This window comes from Meles meles, chromosome 11, assembly GCF_922984935.1.
Source record: "Meles meles chromosome 11, mMelMel3.1 paternal haplotype, whole genome shotgun sequence".
Taxonomy (NCBI): Eukaryota; Metazoa; Chordata; class Mammalia; order Carnivora; family Mustelidae; genus Meles; species Meles meles.
In genome coordinates this window covers 37,854,333-37,881,529 of record NC_060076.1, presented here as the reverse complement: position 1 = coordinate 37,881,529, position 27,197 = coordinate 37,854,333, and the positions used below count along the sequence as shown (strand labels likewise).

Genomic DNA, 27,197 nt, shown 5'->3' with positions numbered 1-27,197 from the left:
TCACACTCTAGGGACGCCTGGGTGGCTCATTAAGCAGCTGCCTTCGGCTCAGATCATGATCTCTGAGTTCTAGCATTGAGTCCCGCATCAGGCTCCGTGCTTAGCTTCTCCCTCTTCCTGCTGCTCCCCTTGCTTGCACTCTGTCTCTAATAAATAAATGAATAAATAAAACTTAAAAAAAAGTGTTTCATGCTAGACTGACTGAGCCAGCCAGGTGCCTCAAGAACTAACATCTTTGTGTAAACTTCCAAAACTTTATTTTCACAAATGTAAAACAATCAGAGTTTCATGGGGGGAAACAGAGCCTTATAGATCAATGTGAGATTCTATGGGCTCTCCAGTACAAGTGACAGGGGGGAAAAAAAAGGGGAAGGAAGGAAAAAAGAGAATAAAGAGAAAAAAATGGACAATTTATTTGGGGGAAAATGCAAGTCTAGGAGCTGAGCAAAATTAGTATAATCAACTTAAAAATCACTAGACTCCCTTTTCCTCTCAATACCTCCTTCTCGAATTCCTCCTTCCATAACTACAGTCTATTAGGCAAGTTTCTAAATCTAAGTCCTTCCTTTAGACCAAAGATGTTATGTGAGTAGTGAAATGGGGACCCACCATCAAAGAAGGTTGAAACAACTGCTGAATTCTGTTGCCTGGGAAACATTCAGGGACATTATAAATAAATATTATTAATAAAAATAGATGTGACATTACAATAGCCAAACTATGGAAAGATCCTAGAAGTCCATCAACAGATGAATAGATGAAGATGATGTGGTATATATATACAATGGAATACTATGCAGCCACCAAAAAACTAAATCTTGCCATTTGCAACGATGTGGATGGAACTAGAGGGTGTTACGTGGAGCGAAATAAGTCAATCAGAAAAAGACAATTATCATAGGATCTCTCTGATAGGAGGAATTTGAGAGGCAGGGTGGGGAGGGGGGTCATGGGGGGTAAGGAGGGAAAAATGAAACAAGACGGGACCAGGGAGGGAGACAAACCATAAGAGACTCTTAACCTTGGAAACAAACTAAGGGTTGCTGGGGGGTGGGGGGGGGGAGGATAGGGTGGCTGGGTGATGGACATTGGGGATGGTATATGCTATGGTGAGTGCTATGAATTATGTAAGACTGATGATTCACAGACCTGTACCCCTGAAGCAAATAATACATTATATGCTAATAAATTTTTTTAAAAAGCAAGAAAAAAAATACCCTGGACATGAAACAAAGCAACAGTTGGAGTACTGATAGAGGCAGTACGATAGTGAATGGAAAACCAATTGGTTAACAAATACTTGAGGGGCCCCTGGGTGGCTCAGTCATTAAGCGGCTATTTTCTGCTCTGATCACGATCCCAGGGTCCCGGAATTGAGCCCCACAGTCAGCTCCCTGCTCCACAGAGAGCCTGCTTCTCCCTCTCTCTCTGCCTGCTGCTCTACTTACTTGTGCACTTTCTATTTCTCTGTCAATTAAATAAATAAAATCTTTAAAAAAAACCACAAATACTTGATGGTTTTATTTAACTCATTTATGTATGTTTTTAACAGCAATGGTTTTCATCATTTGCTTCCAACAAAACTGAAGGACCAAAAAAAAAAAAAAAAAAAAAGGAATAGCTGTGACAAATTGAGCTAGCATCACACGAAGCATTCTGTGTATGTCATCTCATTTCCTTCTCTGTCACCCAACCCAATCATCTACTACCATCCACATGTTTCAGGCTCAGAAAGGTAAAGGACATGCTCAAGGATATATGGCACTGCAACCCAGGCCTGTCTGGTTATGAGGCTTTAATTACTACACGTTCTGCACATATACCAAAGGAGGGCTAAGAGCACTTCAGCAGTACAGGCGCCATGTACACAGGAAGTCTCTATCACTGGCATACAACTGGGGAAGCTTTTGCCATGTGATCTCTGCTACCAATTATAGCCAGGGCAATGATAATTTAAAACAGGAGACAGATTTAGTAGATGTTTGAGAATGGATACCCATAAGTATGTCAAATGGCTGAAGAAATGACTTAAAAATCTATAAATTTCTGCAACTAAAAAAATACTCATCGATGCCCTGACAGAAGAAATCTTGATTCCAAATGCGATGAGTTGGTGCATCCTCCATAAAGGCAGGGAAGACCTGGCATCCCCATTAAGACAAGGTAGTACAGGGGCTCCTGGGTGGCTCAGTGGGTTAAGCCTCTGCCTTTGGCTCAGGTCATGATCTCAGGGTCCTGGGATTGAACCCCACATCGGGCTCTCTGCTCAGCGGGGAGCCTGCTTCCCCCCCTTCTCTCTGCCTGCCTCTCTGCCTACTTGTGATCTCTCTCTGTGTCAAATAAATAAATAAAATCTTAAAAAAAAAAAGTAGTACAATACACCTGAAGGAGTAAGGTCTTGGAAGGACAAAACCCCATAAAAAATGAGACTGCTAGTTGTGCAGGCAGGCAACAAGTGGCCATGCCTGAGTGAACCTGAGGGTGATCTGTGAGGGCGACACTCAAAGATGACACTGGATCGTGACACTTGAGCAAACACATGGGTGATACCTGAGTGAGCATGAACAGTGACACCTGAGAAAGTGTGAGACCTGAGTTAGCAAGTGCTGCTGTTTTGAGTCAAATGTTTATGAGGGTATCCATAATTTATATCAACTTTCCACCTTGATCTCAGCTGGCTTTCTTGTACACTGTCATATATATTACAGAGTATCAATGGCAATGAGATAACCCATTGACCAACAAGAAACTTCTTTCTGCTCTTCTCAGGAAAGATAACTCAGGACAGAGCAGTGCATAAAACTCTTCCAGGATAGAGGAGATGATCTGATACCAGACTGCCCATTGACACAGTGATGGCCCATAGCTACAGAAAAGGGAATTCCTCCCAACATTTGCTCCTTTTCCATTCAGTTGGTTTAATCTTCAGGGATAAAAGCGTCATGGGGACCAACTCTCCTGCAACTCCCTGCCCAATGAAGGAATGTCTGGGGAAGGGGGCAGGTGAGAAAATGATAGCAAATAGGAGTATGAGAAATAATTTCCTTAGGACTCCACAATGGAGGGAGCTCTGGACAGGTTAAGAATGGTCAGTCTCAGGGAAGCCATTTCACCACATCTCACAAACTTTTGTTTTTAAAACTGATAGAAAAGGGCTCTTGGTTCTTAGGTAACTCTAAAATAGCCATGCTCATATGCTATCCTCGGGTTTTAGGTCCCAGGACTCCGGAATAAGATAAAATCACACAAATAAGAGGCAAATATAAGCAAAAATTTATCTATTTGTCCTAGTAAAAAGAAACTGTTAGAAAAAGTCCTCAATGGTGGGTCACCCTGCCATTTTAATACCCAAGTACCAAGAAGGGTATATTGTGAAGCTGTTTTAAAGGTAGGTTTTGCCAAGAACCCAGCTTGTCCTTCTGGCCTTCTCTCTCTCTGGCCAGGCTTGCTGGATATAATAAAAGAATGACTATAATGGCTGCGGGCTGCAGGTTAGAATCACTTGGTGAACTTTTAAAATAACATCTACCTTCATACATTGTGGGTGGGACTATAAAATGGTGCAGCCACTTTGGAAAACAGTTTGGCAGTTCCTCTAAAAGTATGACCCAGTAATTCCACTCCAAGGCATAGACTCAAGAAAACGGAAGACATAGGTCTACACAAAAACTTGTATGTGAATGTTCATAGCAGTATCATTCATAAAACTGGTTTCTGTAGAAGTGAAAACAACCTATGTGTCTATCAACTGATGAATGGATGAACAAAATATTAATAATATATCCATAATAGAATATTACTTGGCCATAAAAATGAAGTACTTATATGTGCTACAACATGGATGAACTTCGAAAATATGCTAAATGAAAGAAGCCAGAAACAAAAGGTTGCCTACTGTATGATTCCACTTATATGATATGGCCAAAACAGACAAATCTATCAAGACAGAAATTAGTGGTTTCCAGGCCTGGAGGCAGAGGAAATAGAGAGTAACCGCCAAATGGTACAGGGTTTCACTTTGAGGTGATGAAAATGTTCTGGAATTAGATAGTGATGATGGCTGCACAACTTTTTGAATATTCTGCAAATTTCACTAAATTGTATATTTTAAGAGGGTGATTATTATGATATTTAGATTAAAACTTAATAAGATATGTAGGGTGCCTGAGTGGATCAGTCGGTTAAGCATCCAACTCTTGATTTTAGCCCACCCTCATGCATGCTCGCATATTCTTTCTCTCCAAAAACATAATAATAATAAAAAATATATATATATACACACACACACAAATATATATTAAAAAACTGATGCATACACTATAAAATGGTGAATTTTATGGTATGTGACCTATATTTCAGTTTAAAATAATATCTACATTTGGGCCTAATCCCAAGAGATTCTGATTTAACTGACCTCAGAGGGACTCAAGCAAGCATTAAAAATACACTGTGATGAAATTAGAAACACAAGCCACAGAATGAGACAACATGCTTATGACACAAATAACTGACAAATGAGGGGTGCCTAGGTGGCTCGGTCATGAAGCACCTGCCCTTGGCTCGGGTCATGATCCCAGAGTTTTGGGATCGAGCCCAGAATCGGGCGCCCTACTCGGCAGGAAGCCTGCTTCTCCCTCTCCCACTCCCCCTGCTTGTGTTCCCTCTCTTGTGGTCTCTCTCTCTGTCAAATAAATAATAGTATCTTAAAAAAAAAACCACAAACACCTGACAAATGACTAACATCCAGAATATACAAATCAATAAGAGAAAGACAACCCAAAAAGGAGGGAAAGACCCTAACTGGCATTCCCAAGAGATGAAACCCGTAAGATAAATTAAAAATATAAAAAGTGGGGTGCCTGGCAGGCTTAGTCAGTAGAGTGTATGACTCTTGATCTCAGGGTTGTGAGTTTGAGCCCCACATTGGATATAGCGATTACTGAAAAATCAAATCTTAAAATTAAAAAAAATATGAAAAGTGGGGCACCTGGGTGGCTCAGTGGGTTAAGCCTCTGCCTTCAGCTCAGGTGGTGGTCTCAGGGTCCTGGGAGCAAGCCCTGCATCGGGCTCTCTGTTCAGCAGGGAGCCTCTCTCTCTCTCTCTGCCTGCCTCTCTGCCTACTTGTGATCTGTGTCAAATAAATAAATAAAATCTTTTAAAAAATATATGAAAAGCTATTCAGTTTAATTCTCAATCAGCAAAATGCAGATTAAAACCACAATGAGATATAATTAACCAATTCCAGATTGGCAAAAATTTAAAAGTTAAATGGAAGTGTTGGCAAGGTTTAAGAACAACAGGATTGCTCACACACTGCTTGTGGGAGTGTACATAACTTTGGAAAGCAGTTGCATCATCTAGTGAAGTGAAGATATGCATGTCTTCTGACCCAATCACTTCACAACTAGATATATATCCTAGAGAACTCATATGCTATATACTGGAATACATGTGTAAGGATATGCACAGTTACAATGTGCAGAACAGTGCCCCAAAGAATCCCAACTATCCATTAACAGAATGGTTAGACTGTGGTATACTCATATGACTGAATATTATACAGCAAATAAAAACAAAATTACATCCATATGCAAAAACACAGCTGGAACTCAAAAGCATAATGTTGAGCAAAGGAAGACACTAAAAAATTCAGTGTGATTCTATTCATATGAAGTATAAAAACAGGCAAAAACAAAGTTACATAGTTAATGGGTGAATATGTAAGTGGCAAATTATAACAAAGAACAAGGAAGTGATTAGTGTAAGGGGCCTGGTTAACTCAGTTAGTTAAGCGGCCGACTCTTGGTTTCAGCTTAGATCAAGATCTCAGGGTCCCGGGATAGAGCCCTGAGTCAGGTTCTGCCCTCAGTGGGGAGCTGCTTGGGATTTTCTCTCTCTTTCTGCCTCTCATTCTGCACACGTTTGTGCTTTCTTTAGCTCTCCAAAAATAAATGAATAAATCTTTTTTTTTTTTTTTTAAGATTTATTCGACAGATAGTAAGCAGAACGACAGACAGAGGGAGAGGGAGGGCTCTCTGCTGAGCAGGGAGCCCAATACAGAGCTTGATCCCAGGACTCTGGAATCATGACCTGAGCCGAAGGCAGCCGCTTAACCAACTGAGCCACCCAGGCGCACCTAAATGAATAAATCTTAAAAAAAAAAAAAAATCAGTATAAACATCAGGATTATAGGGAACTGTGACTGGAAATTTGCATAGGGGCTTGTGGGGTGCTAAAATGTTCTATTTCTTTTTTTTTTTAAAGATTTTATTTATTTGAGAGAGAGAGAAAGAGAGAGAGAGAGAACAAGCAGGGGAAGGGGCAGAAGGAGAGGGAAAAGCAGGACTACCCGCTGGGTAGGGAGCCCAATGCGGGACTCCATCCCAGGACCCTGGGATCATGAACCAAGCTGAAGGCAGACGTTTAACCAACTGAGCCACCCAGGCACCCCTAAAATGTTCTATTTCTTAATCTGGGTAATTGATTATAAAGGCGCTTGTTTCTTGGGGTGCCTGGGTGGCTCAGTCAGTTAAGCTTTGGCTTAGGTCATGATCCCAGGGTCCTGGCATCAAGCTCTGCCTCAGACTCCTCTGCTTCTCTCTTCTCCTGGCTCACTATCTCTGTCTCTCTCTCAAATAAATGAGTAAAACCTTAAAAAAGAAAAAAAGGTTTGTTTCTTTATACTAAACACATTTAGGCTTTAAGCATTTTACTGTAGAGTGCTATTTTTCACAATAAAAATGGTTAAACCATTTTTTTACCTGAAGGGAAAAAAGCTGCCTAATGACACAATGTAAAGCTAGCGTTGAGGACCACTGCATTAAAGGAAGAGTCACCAAAAATATCTTTGTACATAAATTAATAAATTCCCAGTACAGAAAAAATTTAAATGTTTTAAGCTGTGTGGTGTTTTGTTTTGTTTTGATATTTTAAACTGTTAACAGTCGATATCTCTGGGGAATAGGGAACTGTCTATAGTAAGATGGAGGTGGCCTTTATTTTTCTATCCTCTTCGTATTTTTGTAAAGTTTACATCTAATAATGAACGAACAAGTGTTAAAAGATAACATGTATTTATTTAAGATTTTTATTTATTCATTTGAGAGAGAGAGCACAGAAGGAGTGGGAGAGTGAGAAGCAGACTCCATGCTGAGCAAGAAGCCTGATGCGGGACTGATTGTAGGACTCCAGGATCATGACCTGAGCTGAAGGCAGACGCTTAACTGACTGAGACACCCAGGCGCCCCAAAAGATAACTTTTAAAGGAAGATTTAAAAATACCTTTGAGGGGCGCCTGGGTGGCTCAGTGGGTTGGGCCTCTGCCTTCGGCTCGGGTCGTGGTCTCAGGGTCCTGGGATCAAGCCCCACATGGGGCTCTCTGCTCAGCAGGGAGCCTGCTTCCCCCTACTTGTGATCTCTCTATATATACCAAATAAATAAAATCTTTAAAAAAAAAAATACCTTTGAAAAAAACCTTTGGAAGGATATTAAAAAAACACCTTAAAATTAGTTGCTTCAGTTTGAAAAGAGAATGGAAGGAATATTTTCATTGTAACTCTTGAATTTTTTTCCCAAAGATATTTATTTATTTATTATTATTATTATTTTTTTTTTAGAGAACGAGAACCAGCAGGGGGATGAACTGGCAGATTCCATGCTGAGCATGGAGCCCAGCCCGGGGCTTGATTTTGTGCTCCTGAGATCATGACCTGAGTGGTTGAGTCAGATGCTCAATGGAATGAGCTACTTAGGCACCCCTGTATCTCTTGAATTTTTGAACCCAGGTGAAAGTATTACCTATTAAAAAAAAATTTTTTTTTTAAGTAATTCTCTGCACCTAAAATGGCCTTAAACTCACAACCCTGAGATCAAGAGCCACATTCTCTACTGACTGAGCCGGTCAGGAACCCCCCTTACCTGTTAGAATTTTTTTTTTTTTTTAAGATTTCTTAATGTATTTATTTGACAGACAGAGATCACAAGTAGGCAGAGACAGACAGAGAGAGAGGAGGAAGCCGACTTCCCGCTGAGCAGAGAGCCCAATGCGGGGCTCGATCCCAGGACCCTGAGACCATGACCTGAGCTGAAGGCAGAGGCTTAACCCACAGGCTTAACCCACTGAGCCACCCAGGCGCCCCTACCTGAAACAATTTTTACTTAAAGTAAAGCTATTTGTCTCCAGCAGCTTTTCCTACTACCATAGAAATCTATACATTAGCAGCCTGTGAAACAAGCACAAAAGTACCCTGGTCATGTATTAGGTTCTGCCCATGCTCCACAGCACTGAGACCACAGCCCTGTAGGGAAGGGAGCTATCCTCTCAGAGGACTCACATTTTACAAATGTTGAAGTGGCATGCTTGTCATGGCCATTTGGCTAAATCTGAGTCTATTATATTTGCTAAATAGCAAAATGAATTCTTTCCCTGTACTTAGGCTACTGTGTAGTGTGTCTGGGGTAGGTAGTAAGGAAAGAAGAGTTACCTCTAAGAGGAGCTCCACACTATCCACCTGAAGCTCTTGCAGTCCCACTATCTGTATCACGTGCTTGCTATCTTCTCTTGCAAACAGCCTGCAGATACAAGAACATGGTTGGTATGGCAGACCTGCTATGATGAACTTTGTTCTTGCCTCCCCAGAAAACATTCCATTATTCTCCTATTAGGGAGCAGTTCTGTCATTTGAGTGAGATTGATATGTATTCTCCCACCCATTCCCACACTTCCTTGACCCCAGCCCCGGGCTTCAGAGATGGTCCTTAACTGTTGTAAACAAGTCAGGATCTTTGGCTACAATTAAAAGAATGAACATATGATTCAGACCTATACCAATCAGTGGAGGGTATATTCGTGGTTGCAGTGATTGGCTCAAGACTGGATATGGGATCTCTGCTGGTCCAATCAAAATAAAGTCCTAGTTTCTGGTTGTTAGGTGCCTGGGAGTGAGATGCTGCTGCTCTTTCTTTCTGGAAGTGAAAATATATGTAGTTATGGGAGCAGTGCCAGCCATTCTATACCCACCAGAGAGCCAGTTTTGGAAGCTAATATCATAGAGGGCAGAGCTGAGCAAAGAAATTGGGTTCTTATAACATTCCTGAGTTCCTAGAATAAACAGGTCCCATAGTCTGATTCTCCTCTAGGCATTCTAGTTATTTCAGCAAAAGACTTCCCTAAATAGCTTAATCCAGTATATATAGGATTCTACTTTATTTCCAACTTAAGGAGTCTTGATACATCTTCCAAGGGAGAAAGGGAGATCTGGTGCTGTAACTGAATTTCTCAGGCCTATAGGTAAGGTTATAATCTATCATCATCACTGAATCAGATATATCAAGGGGCACATATTAAATCTATTAAAGACTCTAAGATTATTTTTCTCCCTTAATAAGATAGTGATTGAGGTTAAGAATGGAATTCTACTTTATAGCCAAAAAAGAAAATGATTTTTCATTTTCTTAAAATGAAATTTTCTTAAAATGAATTTTCTTAAAAATTCATTTAAAAATTCATTAAAAAAAATTTTAATTTTTAAAGATTTATTCATTTATTTGAGAGAGAGAGGGATGTGGGGGAAGAGACGAGAGAGAAGGACAAGCAAACTCCCCACTGAGTGGGGAGCCTGATGCGGGAGTCATTCCCACAACCCTGAGATCATGACCTGAGCAGAAAGCAAGAGTCGGACTAACTAACTGAGCTACTCAGGCACCTTTTTTTTCTTAGTTTAGGTTTCACCCCAAGCTTTCAAATTTTTATGGAAGGACTGGAGGAAAACAGCTTCACCAATCCCTGTGACCTATCAGAAAACAACTATTGGAACAGTTAGGCTTCTGGAATAAAAGAAGGCTCTAGCTTTCAGAGCCCTCATGTCATTCCTAAACATACTTTTTAGGCCCTACACCATGAGCTCACCCCAGAAAAGTTCCTAATGGACAGCCCAAAATGTACTGTTAGATTTTTAAATCTTATAAGAAATATATTTCTATCACTTTTTATGCAGGGGTATAAAAACAATTTAACCTCTACTTTTATGAGTTAATTTGGGACTTCATACCTTACATAATTGCAGTTTCAACCTCCCCCAGAAATGTGTCTTAAACCCATCAGTCAGAAATTTTCTGATAAGCACCAGTGAGGTAATGTCACATGGGCCCTCTCTATCCCCTCTAAAGGGAAATGAGATAATTCACATAATAAGACCCCCTTCCCTTCCCCACAAAGGAAGGTGATCTTGCCTGGAACCATCTTTTCTTTTCTTTTGCTACTTACTTGGTCCACCCTCCTTTCCATTTTGTGTAATTCCTTGGATGTCCCCTGTACTTGCTAGATGGAATGATGCCCAATTCATGAATTGTTTAGTAAAATCAATTAGATCTTTAAAAAAAGATCATAAGCTTTGGTTTCTAGCTTAAGAGATGGTCTGAGGGAGCACCTGGATGACTCAGCTGGTTAAGCATCTGCCTTTGGCTAAGGTCATGATCCCAGAGTCCTGGGATCAAGCCCCATGTTGGGCTCTCTGATCATTGGAAGCCTGCTTCTCCCTCTCCCTGCCACTCCACCTGCTTGTACTCTCTCTGTCCAAAAAAAATTAATTTGAAAAAAAGAGGTGCACTGAGCATATATGTTTCTATTCACCTTTGTCAAATCTTGCTATTACTCTTAGGAAATATAATTTATTAAAAAATAAAAGATAAAGAGGATAAAGAATAACAACTCTAAATAAAAAGAAAGGGTGCCATCAGTGAAACAGGAGATTTCAGAAGTCCCAGGAAGACAGGCAAAAGAGATATTAGCCAATTAACCAGAGATATAAAAACAAAAAGAAACGCCCACAGCTCAAGCCACTTACAGAGTAAGTGTGGGTCTTCCCTAGTGAGCCCTAAAAAGAAACTTCAAAGCCAGGAGTTAGCACATCCCATCCTCTTGGCTACAATTAAAGAATGCAAATATACAGGGCAGTATATCTGAGTAATTCATTAAAGAACTGCACTCAGAAATAGCTGACTAGATATCCTGACTGTCCCTTCACCCAAACACACAGACGGATAGACAGACAGACAGACAGACACACACACACACACACACACACACACACACACACACACAGCACAACAGCTTTTATTCTCCTGCCAACCGTTCTTTAAACAAAGAGGATTTCAATTACCTCCATTTTGACCTCAAACTTCCTAATTGATTATGTTCTTTTCAGCTTACCTCTTCACTAAAAGACCCTACAGGTACAGCATCCCTATAAGGGAACCCAAACTATCCCCAGTATCCCCTCAACCAATAAGGACTGCCCTGAGCCAGCAAGACCCCACCCATGATTGACCCCAAGATAATGATCAACTTGACCTTCACAACCCACCTGCTTGTACCCACCAACTTTTGTCCTGTATTTTCCTTATGTAAACTTAGAAGTTAAAAAAAGGTGTGGGGGGGGGGGGCGAACTGGGGGCACTCAGTTGGTTGGATTAAGCAGCTGCCTTTGGCTCAGTTCATAATCTCAGGGTCCTGGGATGGAGCCAGGCACTGAATCAGGCTCCCTGCTCAGCGGAGAATCTGCTTCTCCCTCTCCGTCCCTCCCCTCATTTGTGCTCTTTCTCTCTCTCTCAAATAAATAAAATCTTTAAGAAAACCAAAAACAACAACGACGACAACAAAAAAACCCTAGTAGTATTATTTTTGGCATGTTGGAGGCAGTCTCTGAAATATTAGTAGCTGGCTGTTTTGGTGTTGGCCTTACTGAAATAAATTCCTTTCTTGTTTCACCACCACTCAGTTTTCTGCCTTTGGATGTCGTCAGTGGCTGGTGATTGAAACTGGTCTGTTTGGGAGCCCCAGAGCCAGATGCTCTAGCATCCCAGTGCCCGGCTACATTTTTGACTGGAAGGGGCTCCTAAGTAAGAGTGCTGGGGCTTGGAAGAGCCGCTGTGATTGAGCTAAACTCAGGCTTCAAAACCAACAGAGAGGGTAGAAAAGAAAACTCTGCTCCAAAGCAAACCCAGAGCAGAACCCTCCCTTATTTGGCAGTTGCCATGTCAGGACTGAACCCTGAACACCTGTACATTCTCTGAACTGTGGCATACCCAAAGGTCCCCTTTTCTTTGAAATAGTCCACAGATGGTGGTCTGCCCAGGCCTAGTTGTTGGCTTCTCCAGTTTCCCAACTCAATATCCTAGTGCCCCTCTACCATGGGGGCCTGCCCTAACATGCTCTCCCTACTGAACTCCGCTGCCTATTCCCCAACCCCCATTGCAATGCTTGCCTGAAGCACGTGTAATTTGCACATCCTTTTGGACAGCTCTGTAGGGGCTAGGATACCTTTGCTGGAGGCTAGTTTCTGTAATTGATTTGGCTTCCCCAGGCTTCCACTGTGCTTAGCCTTAACTCTCTCCACTTTGTGTGGCTGCTCCCAACATGTCACAGGTCTGGTTAATTCTATTATGCTACTCTTTTATCCTTCCACCTCCCCTATTCCATCGCTCCTTCTCCCAGTCAGTTGCTACCTTCACAACTTCACTGCTTCTTGCTCAATTAAAGCCATCTGTTTCAACCTAAACAAACTTAACGCCAGAAAAATACAGTAGGGATTTAAAGTCAGTTGATGAATCCATTTCTAAATTACTGTGTTATGTTGCAAGGGCAACAGCTTAAGACTTACAAGAGCTAGAAGTCTAATGTGAAGAAGAGAGACTTTCTTTTTACTGATTTCAGAAAACTATCATTAAGCTTACCCTAAGATTATTGAAAGAAAAAAAAATAAGAAAGCAGGAAACATTATTTATAGTTCTTCCAGTATAATAATAGGTCAAAAGAACAGGAAGGAATTTAAGTACATGTTGATATCCTGACTTCCTGAAATGATGACCTTTTTCATAGACCAAAATAAAAGGGATAGTCTTGTGATAAACATTAGGATATTGATCACTTTAAAAAATACTAATGGGGGCACCTGGGTGGCTCAGTGGGCTAAAGCCTCTGCCTTCGGCTCAGGTCATGATCCCAGGATCCTGGGATCGAGCCCCGCATCAGGCTCTCTGCTCAGCGGGGAGCCTGCTTCTCCCTCTCTCTCTGCCTGCCTCTCTGCCTACTTGTGATCTCTGTCTGTCAAATAATAAATAAATTTAAAAATAAATAAAAATAAATAAAAAATAAATAAAAAATACTAATGGAAGGCTTATTTACATTTTTCTTTCTAGGTGAACTGGCAGTTTAAAAAATATTTATCAGATTCAGGAGACTAATTTCACAAAAAGGCACTAATATAACAAGGCCTTGCATCAAATCCCATGAGTCAGTGATTCTGTGGGACTCTGGCCTAAAACAATGATCCACAAATATATAGTTTCCCACTCATAATCAGTACCTTTTCCTTCTATTTAAGAGGTCATAAAGTTGTCCACAGTAGATTTCATAGAAGCTGATCCACACGAAGAGGGGCCTTCTCGGCTGGGACACTTCTAGTTGCCTAAAGATGTCTTTGGCAGCCAGAGCATAGAGTCCTGGGTTCTGATGAGTTCCTATCATGGTATAGGTCTTCCCAGCACCTGTCTGTCCATATGCGAAGCAAGTGGCATTGCCTCTAGGGGAAAAAGTCATTTGTATAACATATATACTAAGAAAATGCTAATATACACATAGATATTTCATGACAAAACTCAGAAACAGAATCCTGTTTATAGCTGATAAAATTCAGCTATTAAGCATATGATCCTTTAAGGAGAGGAGGGGTTTATATTATAATAATAAAGGAAGAAGAAAAAATACTCTCAAAGCAGTACATGAGTTTTTTAATAGGAATTTTTTTAATGGAACTGGTTATACCATAAGATAAGGACCCCATGCCCTACAGAATTCTGGAGAAGATGATTTTTGCCTTAATCCTAAAAGGTAATTTTGATGAAAGAAGTAAAAAAGAATTAAAATAAATACAATAAACAATGGAAGACCATATGAACAGGGTGGTACTGACTACTCATCAAAATTAAGTAAGTTTATGGGGCTCCTGGGTGGCTAAGTGGGTTGAGCCTCTGCCTTCGGCTCGGGACATGATCTCAGGGTCCTGGGATGGAGTCCTGCATCAGGCTGTCTGCTCAGCGGGGAGCCTCCTTCCCCCTCTCCCTCTGCCTACTTGTGATCTCTCTTTCTCTGTCAAATAAATAAAAATCTTCAAAAAAAATTAAGTAAGTTTAGACAGAGGTAAAAATCAGTGTAAGCAAAATATTTGAGGAAGGACTTACAATAGGGCTTTTTAAAGGGCCTCAGTTTTCACTTTCATTAATAAATTAATGGGTTACTTGATTTTCAAGATCACTTCTAGGCCTGACATCATGTGATTCTAAGTAAGAATCACTATTCTTGTGTGTGGGTGGGTACGTGCGTGGGCATGAATGTGAACAACTGCAGAATGGAATCTGAGGAACTGTAAAATGGTGGAGAGAAGAGCTGGGAGACTAACCTGCCAATCACGTGTTTTCAGAGGAGCTACAGGCCAAGATTATCTGAGTACCAGAGGCCCAACTATGAAGTACAGAGTAGAAAGTGACCATAATGTCAACTAGTAAGAAGCTATTGCAGACTTTTGAACAGGAATCACATGAGTTAATGATAAAAGTAGCAACTTGCGGGGTTCCTGGGTGGCTCAGTGGGTTAAGGCCTCTGCCTTCGGCTTAGGGTCCTGGGATCGAGCCCCACATCGGGCTCTCCACTCAGCGGGGAGCCTGCTTCTCCCTCTCCCTGCCTCTCTGCCTACTTGTGATCTCTATCTGTCAAATAAATAAATAAAAATCTTAAAAAAAAAAAGAGTGGCTACTTGCACCAAGAAGGAAAGTCTATGTACAGACACAGAGGTGGGGGGATACTGGAGGTGTGCAGAGAAATGAACATGAAGAAAGGAGCCTGAAGCCAGAAAGAAATCAAGGAATAAGTAAGAGGACAACAGCAAAGGAACCATCGAAGTGTGAGAAGAAAGAGATGGTAGCTAACTAGATCTAAGCTGCTTACGCAGAGACCAGTTACTTGTTGTCTTTTGAATCTAGGCTCCTGGCTGTGTAAGTGCTTGAACACACGGGCAGAGGCACAGTGAGGAAAAGGATTAAAGGAGGAAAATGTGAACACACTAAAGATGTAGCAGAATGAGACTAAAGAATAATATCAACCTTATCTTCTGAATTTTTTTTTTTTTTTGACAGAGAGAGAAAGACAAAAGAAAATACGAGTGGGGTAGTGGGAGAGGGAAAATGAGAATCCCAAAAGGGCTCCACACCCAGTGCAGAGCCCAACGTGGGACTTGATCTCACAACTGAAATATCATAACCTGAGCAGAAATCAAGAGTCAGAAGTTTAACCAACTGAGCTGACCCAGGTCCCCCATCTTCTGAACATTTTAGTGATGAGCTTTTTGAAAAACAACAAATATGGTTATGAAAAATCTCTTATTACCCTTTGTAGAATGAATGCATTTAACTTGTACCTCTTTTTTTAAAGATTTATCTATTTATTTTAGAGAGAGAAAGCAAGCACACGGGCATGTGTGCATAAGCGGGGTGGGGAGGGGGAGGCGGAAAGCAGAGGGGAAGGGAGAGAAAGAGAATCTCAAGCAGACTTCCATGCGGAGCTCAATCTCACCACTCTGACAGCATGACCTGAGGCAAAATCAAGAGTCCGAAGCTCAAGTGACTGAACCATCCAGGTGCCCCCTTTATTTTATTATTTTTTTAAGATTTTATTTATTTATCTGACAGAGATCACAAGTAGGCAGAGAGGCAGGCAGAGAGAGAGAGAGGGAAGCAGGCTCCCTGCTGAGCAGAGAACCTGATGCAAGGCTCGATCCCAGGACCCTGGGATCATGACCTGAGCCGAGGGCAGAAACTTCAACCCACTAGTTTGAGCCACCCACGTGCCTCCACCTTTTATTTTTTAATTGGTACTGTTTCAACATTCAAATTCTAACTTTAGAAACTTGCTCTCTTAAAAAGTACTCCCTAGATTTGGCACAAAAGAAACTGAACCTGAAAGGTGTTTCATTTTTTTGGCCTGCTCAGAATAAAAGAATTTTAGTGATGTCTACAAAACGACAATAAAAAGGAAACAAAAAAGTTAGTCAAATGGTTATCTGAATAGCCAATGAGCATTTGAAAAGATTCTCAATATCATTAGGCATTTGGGAAATTCAAATTCAAACCACAATGCGATCAAGTTACATTCTCACTAGACTGACTAAAATAAAGAAAACTGACAACACCAAATATGGTGAGGATGTAGAAATGCAACTCACAGGCTGCCCCTGCCTGCCACACTCTTGTTCATGCTCTCTCTCTCAAATAAATAAATAAATCTCAAAAAAAAAAGAAAAAGAAATGCAATTCATATAAATTGCTGTTGGGAATAGAAAATGGGTGCATGGAAAACTATTTTACACTTTCTTGTAACCACACACCTATCCTATGACCCAGAGATTCCCTTTCCAAGTTTCACTCAAGATAAATGAAAACATGGCCAAGAAAAAGACTTGTACAAGAATGTTCATACAACTTTATTCACAATAGTCCCAAACTAGAAATAACTCAAATGTTCATCAACAGGAAATTAGATAAATTGTGGTATATTCATAGAAGGGAGTATTACTCAACAATAAAAACTACAGATACATGCAACATGTACAAATATCAAAAAATATTATGATAAGCCAAGCATAAAAGAACCTATATAGGAATGATTCTATTTCTGTAACGTTCTAGAACAGGCAAAACTAATCTATAGTGACGGAAAGCAGGTCAGTGATTCTGTAAGACCTAAGGGTGGAAGTGGAGGCTTACTAAAAGGGGACGCGAGAGAACTCTCTGGGATGATAGGAATGGTCTATTATCTTGTTTGAGGTATTGATTACGTGGATATATACAACTATCAAAACTCATCAAAACAGAATACTTCTTAAGATCTGTGTGTCTAATTTTATGTGAATTATACCTCAATATTTTTAAAGTTATAAAAATTATTTTTAAAAAGTCAAACTACTCTGGAATCAGTGATACTAGTAGGCTGTTTGGCATTTTCTATCTATATCTGCCTATATTTTGAATAAACAACAGAAGTCCCTAGTACCTTTTTGGTCCCATTTTATGTTTATTAAGTGTGAATAATTATTTCAAAATTTAAAAAATACATGTATAAAAAAACAGATGATAGTCACTTACTATCCCACACCAATGAAAAAAGCAACTGAAATGCAGGCAGAATACATGATTCCTATTATCAGAAGTTCAAACTAAACCACTTAAACCTTTTTATTCTGAGGGTTTTGATGAAATTATATCGTTGACAACTTATATTTTTGCTGAAAATTTCTGAATGCTCAGTAAATGCTATAGAGATAATGCACTCCTTATAAGAGTCTAATAAATTCATCAGATTAAAACACAAATTCATGTCTAATTCAAAAACTGAAAAACATAAATGATACTTATAGAGAAATTTGCTATGGAAAACAGTATGAAGCAAGAGAAGCAAATAATGACTATCATACCCATTGAAAATATGCTGAATGAGTGGGTGAGTAGTCTTCATGTATACATCCCGATTGGTGCATGCTTCACCAAAGACTTCATCAAAATAAAAAACATGCTGAAAAAGAAATGTGATTTTTATGGGAAGAGACATTTTGGCTGGATTTTCTTCACCACTATTCTAGTTAATGCATAATAAAGGTGCAAGTATGTTTTTTAACTAATTAACTGACTAGGACAAACTTAAGAGATAAATAAGCAAAACTGTCAAATGACAAGGCTGCCTTCTACTTGAGGATCTCTGTAGACATGTTCTTATAATATAAAAACTAAAGCACACAATTTTTGTTTTGTAAACTGATAAGTACAAGCGTGAGCCAATCCTCCTTAAGTCCAGGAGAAATGAATTCTGTAGGGATTATCCTCATAGCCCAGGTAGGGCCAGCATATTTGAAATTTGGGGGGAATTCCAGAGGAAGACTTCAATTTCATAGGTTACATAGCTGAGCTTTTCTTTCCTTTTTAGAAGATTTAATTTATTTGACAGACAGAGAGAGCATGAGGTGGAGGGGGTAGAGGGTAGAGGGAGAAGGAGACTCCCCACTGAGCTGGGAGCCCAACACAGATCCCAGGAACCTGGAGATCATGACCTGAGCCAAACACAAATGCTTGCTAAACCAACTGAACCACCCATGCGCCCCCATAGCTGAGCTTTTAATTCCAAGAACATTTATTGCTCAGTTGGTAATGTATATAACTGCAGGAGGCACTTCAAAGGGCCCAAAGATACCTTACTACTACCCCACCCCACCACCTAAAGATGTGAATCCAGACAAGTATACAGGGGGTATAGCTCAGGGGTAGAGCATTTGACTGCAGACAAGTATACAAATGATTCTAAGCTAGAAAAAATTTGAGCAATAAAGTACATGTGGAATTCAAGGGAAAAATATATTCCTTCTAATTGGAAAAGACATTATGAAAAAGACTGCACATAGAAAGGGCTGTAGGGGACAATGAGGAATTTAAAAGTTAGAGATGGAGGCAGGGAAGATACTCCAGCCACAAGGAAAACATGAGCAACAGTCAAATCAGGGAAGCACAAGGAACATTTAGGGAACAGAGAAGATTGAGTGTGGTTGAAACATAGGATCTTGGTAGGTAGAAAGGTGAAACAGAAGGCTAGAATAATGAGTTAGGACTATGCTGCATGGGTATTGGGACACTAGCCTTAAGGTTGGAATGTTCATATTTAATTTGCAAATAGTGGGAAGACAATAAAAAACTTTGCAAAGGAAAGGGATGATCTGAGCCATTTTACTGGAAGATTAATCTGGCTTCACAATGTGAATGGACTAAGAAAAGGAACACTGGTAATCCAGTGGTGAGTTAAGAAGGGTCTAAATTCCATGATGACAATGAAAATATATAGGAGATGGAGGCATGAAAAATTTGGCAACTGCCTGGATATGACTCAATGGGGAGAGAAAGTAGTCCAAGGTGATCCCCAAATGAAAAATCATGATAACCTGGAAAAAGACAGAAGACCCTATTAAACTGGGTCTGGAAAGCATTCATTCAGCAGACATAATCATTTGCATAACTTAGAAGCTACTGCCAGCCAACTATCTCTGAGTAAAAATCCTAATTTCAAGCCTGACTGTAGCGTAATAATGGCAGTCCATATACAATGAATGAGATCTTTTCTTCTGCTACCTCTTTGGCCTGATCTAAATACCCAGTTAAGAGAAAATCCAGCAAAGTGAATTTGGGCCAATTTATTGTATGGGTCATTCTACCCAGGTTTGATTCTGTTTTGTGTACCATTACATTACATTAGAAATTTGTTAGATCACCTTAGCAGAAACTGGGGCCACAAAGTTCAATTTATCAGTTAGAAAATATCACCAAAAGCTAGAAAATAATCAATATGTGCAGCACAATAAACAGACTGTGAGCTTTTAGGGGTATGAAATATGTGATAGGATTTTAATAAAATGTTTTTAACTGCTGAATCTGGGTGGTAGGTATATAGGGGTTCACTGTACTTTTGAATAAACTTGAAAATGGCAATAATTAAAAGTAAAAAATATTTTAAAATATATTTTTGGCATTTTTCAGGAAAATAAAAAAATGAACACAAGTAAATGTGGGACTTTTTAAAATTTTTTAAGTTTTTCTTTCATTGAGTATATGGCTATTCTTTCTCTCTTTCTCTTTTTCTATGAGTACCTACGAATAACTTTACCTCTTGAGTAAACACCTTAGAAAACGCTTACTGATTAAAGGCATTAGTATCTTTCTTTCCAATAGATTTAGGTACTGATTTTCCCAATACTTCTGTAAATATCCTTAATAAAAGATATGTAAACATGCAAGATTATTATAATGAACATATATTACATAAATATAATAAATGCTAGCACAAGATCTATCTAAATATTATATGTATATATATATATATACACATTCCATAAAGTCCTTTGCATCGCATATATTTCATCTGATCATACTTTATCAATTAGGTTGTACTAATACACTTTATCCTTATAATGATCAGAGTTTCACAATTTATTTTTTAAATAAAAATTTTCAGATTATAAAAGTAATCCGTATTTATAGAATAGCTCTGGAAAGATAGACTTAGAACAGGTAACAGTGGTTGCCTTCAAGGAGGAAATACAATTAGCAGGACACTTCAGTACATACACTTTAAAAAAATTTTTTTTTTTAAAAGATTTTATTTATTTATTTGACAGAAGAGAGAGAGTACAAGCAGGGGGAATGGCAGGCAGAGGGAGAGGGAGAAGCAGGCTCCCTGCTGAGGCTGAGCAGGGAGCCCAATATGGGGCTCTGGGATATGGGGCTCTGGGATCATGACCTGAGCCAAAGGCAGATGCTTAACCTACTGAGCCACCCAGGCGCCCCTCTGCATACCATTTTGTATGTTTTGATTTTGAAATAGGTGAATCCATCTTACTCAAAAGTTTTTACTTTTTTTTTTTAAGATTTTATTTATTTATTTGACAGACAGAGATCACAAATAGGTAGAGAGGCAGGCAGAGAGAGAGAGAGAGAAGAGGAAGCAGCCCCCCCCCCCAACAGAGAGCCCGTTGTAGGGCTCGATCCCAGAACACTGGGATCACGACCTGAGCCGAAGGCAGAGGCTTTACCCCACTGAGCCACCCAGGTGCCCCAGTTTTTACTTTTTATATAAAAGTAACATGCTGATTAGAGAAAAATTTAAAAACATGGAAAACAACAGAGAAGAAAATTATTTATAAATCTTACTACCCAGAGATAGCCACTGTTGACTTTTTGATATATTTCAGTACTTTTTTCTATATATATTTCTTTTTTTTTAATTTTTTATTTACATATAATGTATTATTAGCCCCTCTCTATGTATTTCTTTATTTAGGAAGCTGGAATGGGAGTCCCTGGGTGGCTCAGTCGTTAAGCGGCTGACTTCAGCTCTGATCATGATTCCGGGGTCCTGGGATCGAGCCCTGAATTGGGGTGACTGCTCAGTGGGAAGCCTGCTTCTTCCTCTCCCACTCCGCCTACTTGTGTTCCCTCTCTCACTGTGTCTCTCTGTCAAATAAATAAATAAAATCTTTGGGCGCCTGGGTGGCTCAGTGGGTTAAAGCCTCTGCCTTTGGCTCGGGTCATGATCCTGGGGTCCTGGGATCGAGCCCCACATCGGGCTCTCTGCTCTGCGGAGAGCCTGCTTCCTCCTCTCTCTCTGCCTGCCTCCCTGCCTATCTCTCTCTCTGTCAAATAAATAAATAAATAAATAATCTTAAAAAAAAGAAATAAAATCTTTAACAACAACAACAAAAAAATCTGGAATGAAATATACAAAAATTTGTTTGTCTTTTTACATATTGACACAAAATTTAATGGTAACTAGGAAAGCATACTGCATGTATATGATCATATACACAGTAAGTAACAAAAGATCTGAAAGGATAGGATATTTAATTAAATGGATATATAAACCTAGTGTTTTAATTCTTGAATAAGTTTAAAAATTAAAGTCCAAAGGATCTAGAATATTTATTTTCTAGGTTTGCTATGAACCTCCTTTTTCTTTCTACTTAAGAAAAGGGGTAAAAGTCCCCTCAGCACTTGTATGATGGCATTGATAGGTAAGGACTCTGACTTATGAGAGCAAAGGTCCAAAGTTCAAACTGCAGAGAAAGTGCTATGAAAACTATGGGTGTTCAATATGTATCGACCAATGGGAATGACAAAGAGGGAAGGTTATTATGTTTTGGGATAATGGAAAAATACAAAAGATAAGACAATGCTTCCTTGAGGGAATTACTGTGACAGAAGTGTCATTAAGGACTTCTTGGATAGATGGTGACTGGAAAGGGCTATTACTATGGTTATAAGTAGACATGGAACTAGATAACATCATAACTAATTGGCATTTAGACCATCTTCAAAATAAATACCTCCCACCTACACCTAATAGACTGTGCATTGATCAGCAGTCAATAAGGCTGCTGAAGTGATTGGGTTGTTTATACAGTGACCTAGTAATTTAGTGCTCACAGAAAGACTCAGTGGATTACTTTGAATGTTGCTGTGAAACCCAATTTTGATAACCAAGAAAAAGTTGAACAATGCATGTTTTGTAAAAGAGGGGGAAAGTGCTAACAATTTGACTTCAATGTTAACATATTTATTCCTGGAGATTAAAATCTCAGCTAACTAAGGTGAAATGCTAGCAACACATTACTCACCACTTTTTTTCTCTCTACCAGTCACTGGGTTTTGAGGTAAGAGAACAGAGAGAATAGTATGAACGAATATAATATGTTTAGGGAGGCAGATTCAGATTAAAAAAGACCTGAATTCCCAAATCTTAACATCTGGTGGGTTATCCTCTGTTTTAGATTATTTACAATTGCTTCATAATTATAAGAGTACCTACATTATGGTAGCTTCCATCTACGGGCCTGCTTCTTCCATAGGATACTGAAGAGTTATTGTAAGGATATTTTTTTGCTTGAAATAAGTTCCTTTCAATACCAAACTCTTTCTCCTAGGAGATTTTGGATCTTTCTGTCAGGGAATTAACATTTTCTTATGCATCTAAGTTACCAGTATTTTATTTAAATCCTTATATGTTAGATGTAAAAGTGAAATCATATCCCTGAATTACACTTCCGCACTATAATCTACCCTATACAAAGTAGCCTGTTCAAGAGCTAAATTTCCATCAAGTTATATCTAAGCCCAAAGAAAGTTGAGAATCAAAATAAGTAGTTGAGTGGCAATCTGGAACTTTGTTTCTTGAAAACATATCCTCCATCATTAACTCCAGACTTACACTCAGAAGAAAAAGTTCACACTGTGAGAGACAAGCAAGAATTGAGACTGACTGTGGGATCACTTCATAATCACTCCGGGGCATACTTACCGCCAATTCACTACATTCTTTTTGTCCTTTCAGTTCCCACTTTTGCCAAGAGGTATAATTTCATCCTCTTATAAATGTATTAAGCGAATGTATGATGCAATTCTATTGTCCTAGAGTGCAGAAATTACATTATTGTTTCCCCTACTGCGCTGTATTTTTTTAAAATGAAGGCCCAGAGTGTTAAAGATTTATATCAGGAATGAATGCCAACGTCCAAAGCAGAAACTGGATTTTAGAATTTGTATGCTGCCATTCAAATAAAAGCAAAAAGTTGACACACTTGATAATATTAGTTCCAAACACAAAGGAAAGCATTATACCTGCAGAATATATTGTGTAAGGTCAACTGCTTCTTTCTTCTCATGAACAAGTAGAGTTTCTTTGTCTTCTACGGTAATAATATTAATTTCTCCACGACGTAACTCCCTCATGCCCAGAGGGCGTTTTCGAACACAAACTCTGATTTTCTCCATCTCAGTCCAAGGACTCTCTTTCTCTGAGGTGTTCTGTCTGATACATATTTATAAGTGGGTTTTAATTTTTAATAATTGGATAAGGCTACTTAAGATGTCAAAGTATCACCGCATTTTGTTATTTTATATATACATTACACTTAACATATATACACGTTACACATATTATGTATAAAACTTTCTCAGTATCAACACTTTAATATGTAACTTTATACATATTAGCTACATAGAGAATTCTTATTAACTAAATCTTCCCGATTACTTCTGTCTCTACCCCTAATCTGTCCATCCTTTGTCCTGCCAACAACAAAGGACTAGCTAGTTGCTCTAGCTCTAAGGCTTTTGTGTTTGGCTTCCAGATGTGGTCTTGCAAAAATTTCTAATGGTGGATATTTTTCTATATGTCCCCTCAAATCAGGCTGGTTAATCCTCAAAATCAGACACAGTATGTCACAACCACCCCTCCTCTCAATCCAATTATTCTTACACATTTATCACTTTCCTTTTAAAAAAAAATTCCATTTATTTATTTATTAGAGAGAGAGACAGAGCATGAGCAGGAAAGAGAGGGAGAAACAGACGCCCCACTGAGCCAGAAGCCCGATGCAGGTCTCGATCCAGGACCCTGGGATCATGACAGGAGCTGAAGGCAAATGTTTAAATGACTGAGCCACCCAGGCGCCCCCATTTACTGTTTTCTTGACCGTTCACTCTAATTTCTTTATTCTACCTGGGTTTACTAAATACCTTGAATTAGGTAGTAGGTTTCAATGTACTTTTCCTTTGTTCCTCCTAAGTATATTCTGCCCCTCTTTGTCTTGCTTTCTTACTTCCTTTTTGTCCACCTGATAGATTTGTTAGAACACAATCCTGTATTTCTTCTTCCCAGGAAAACTTATGATTGGTGCTGCCCACCACTATCACCCTTCTACTCAGATGAATTTCTTCTCTGGCTCTGACTTCAGTGAACTTATCAAACTTTTTTTTTTTTTAAGATTTTATTTCTGTATTTGACACACACACACACACACACAGAGAGAGAGAGAGAGAGAGATCACAAGAAGGCAGAGAGGCAGGCAGAGAGGCAGGCAGAGAGAGAGGGGGAAGCAGGCTCTCTGCTGAGCAGATATGGGACTTGATCCCAGGACCCTGAGATCATGACCAGAGCCGAAGACAGAGGCTTAACCCACTGAGCCACCCAGGCACCCTGAACTTATCAACCTTAACAGCTAGAATATTTAATGAGATATTCCTTGAGGTAGGGATACAAAATTCATCAGGTTTATTTACTGAGCCTAAAGAGGGTATATATGCATATCTCTAACTGACCATTTACCTATATAGAAATTCTGCTTAACCTGAGTAACATAGGATTCTTGAAAATAGTTTACCAGGATCAATGCCTTTGATCCATATACAAAGAATGTCTTAGGCAAGACAAATTATTCCATTCCTTTAAACTTTAGAATTTGATTAATAGCCCCTAAAAAGCCTTTGTAATAGATTTTACACAGGATATTTCACTATATAATTGTTTCATATCAATTTTAATTTTGAGCCCTCCAACTGGCTGGAAAATTACTTTTTGCCAGGATTTAAATTAGTAAAAAGGAGCAAACACAATTCTAATATAGTTCTATATATAGAACAAATAGTACTAATATAGACCATAAAGGACTACTTCAGGCTTTTAAAGCATGTTCTTTTTTTAAGAGGGGCAGGGGGAGAAGGAGAGAGAGAAATCTTAAGCAGGCTCCACGCCCAGTGCCAAGCCCAACACAGGACTTAAACTTACAACCCTGATCAGCAGGGAGCCTGCTTCCTCCTCTCTCTCTGCCTGCTTGTGATCTCTCTGTCAAATAAATAAAATCTTAAAAAAAAAAATTCTGAGACCAGGGGTGCCTGGGTGGTTCAGTCAGTTGTGGATGTGCCATAGGCTCAGGTCATGATCTCAGGGTCCTGGAATCAAGCCCCAGGACACAGGACACTCAACACATAGGGAGCCTGCTTCTCCCTCTCCTTCTGCCACTCCCCCTGCTTTTGTTCTCTCATTCTCTGTCAAATAAATTAATTAATTAAATTAAATCTTTAAAAAAAATTCTGAGACCAGTAATTTATTTTGACCTTACTTGATTTGAGGCATCCAAAGAGAATACATTTTGGACAAGATGACATCCTAACAGCAAGACTTAAGTTGGTGAGGGAGTTTGTCAGGGTTCTGAAATCCTGACAGCTACTTAGAGACATTTAGGTGAGAAGATAATATGAGGGTTATTGGGGAAAATGTCCTTTTTAAATCTTTATTTCCTTACTATAATAAAGAGAGGGAAGAGTGATAAAATAATGACATAAAGCTCAGTGAAATAGCTTTCACTCTGGGTTTGTCATCTATAAACCTCAAAAGAGAACTTATCTCACCATATAGTTGTTTGTCTTCCCACTCACTCACCCTAAGAGTCTAAGAGCCTCCACATATCCTAATTAACTTTACATCCAGAATCAGACCTAGAAGAGGTAGTACTTAATATGTGCCAAATAAATGAGGTAGCAATATTTAAAGTAAAATATTCACTCTGTCCAAATAAATAGTACAAAGTGGTATATTTATAAATAATTCCAATTTAGATTTTTGTATTGTTCATTAAAAGACTAATATTCAAGAAAATATTTGTTCTTTTAGCAGAGCTAACCAATAGGACAGCAACAATCCTGGCTTTGATAGTCATGGAACAATCTAGTTCTCCAACAATTAAAAGAAGAAAGGAGGACCTATATGCTTTGTGTTCTGCAAACGAAATAAAGTTTTCAGAAATACTATAAAATGCACTAAATATTTAAAATTACTAAAAGTACTTTTGCCTGTAAAATTGGGTCTTTTATTTTTTGGGGGGAATAAAAGAACTGGTTGGTTTTGAAATCCTCTGAAACCTTAGCCAATATAAGGCCAGATATAAATATACACCTTGTTTTAAGGTATGAATAATAGCCTTAAAAGAAAAACTGTGGCTTAAGAATGTATTTTGTTGGGGCGCCTGGGTGGCTCAGTGGGTTAAAACCTCTGCCTTCAACTCGGGTCATGATCCTTGGGTACTGTGATAGAGCCCTGCATCTGGCTCTCTTCTCAGCAGGAAACCTGCTTCCGTTCCTCTCTATCTGCCTGCCTCTCTGCCTACTTGTGATCTTCGTCAAATAAGTAAGTAAAATCTTTTTAAAAAAATGTATTTTGTTTCAGGGCACCTGGGTGGCTCAGTAGTTAAGCATCTGTCTTCAGCTTGCGTCGTGGTCCTGGGGTCCTGGGATCGAGCCCTGCGTTGGACTCCTTGCTCACCAGGAAGCCTGCTTCTCCCGCTCCCACTCCCCCTGCTTGTGTTCCCTCTCTTGCTGTGTCTCCTCTGTCAAATAAATAAAATCTTTAAAAAAAAATGTATTTTGTTTCTCCATAACTCACCATGTATAACTTTTAAAATAACCAAATAACAAATATATGCTATTTTTAAAAGAACATGTTTTCTATTATACCAGTGCTGGTATTAGGGATTATTCAATATTTCAGCTCTTTGGGACCTTATTTCAACATTTAACTTAAAGCACTGGTGAAAATAACTTATTGTCACCCTGACTCTCCAAGTCTAAACTATATCAAAAGCGTCTTACTCTTTTGCAATCACCAAAATCATATGTTCTTGCAGGGCTGGAATTGAAGAAAGCACTCAAAATCAGGACCGTATTTCAACGTGTGCAGGTAAGCTAATTGCATAAAAGACTTACTCAATTCAGCTACGTGCTCT

At 39.2% G+C, this 27,197-nt stretch overlaps 1 protein-coding gene across 1 annotated transcript in view; it reads right to left on the bottom strand.

Annotated features, from left to right (window-relative positions):
* Positions 1–27,197, bottom strand: part of KIF24 (kinesin family member 24) — a 78,196-nt gene that overhangs the window by 23,450 nt on the left and 27,549 nt on the right. The window contains exons 3-6 of the mRNA XM_046022517.1: positions 23,257–23,446; positions 17,523–17,620; positions 13,365–13,580; positions 8,484–8,571 (exon numbers count right to left, since the gene is read on the bottom strand). Of these exons, the coding sequence (XP_045878473.1) occupies positions 8,484–8,571; positions 13,365–13,580; positions 17,523–17,620; positions 23,257–23,446 (592 nt within the window). The remainder of the gene's footprint in view (positions 1–8,483; positions 8,572–13,364; positions 13,581–17,522; positions 17,621–23,256; positions 23,447–27,197) is intronic.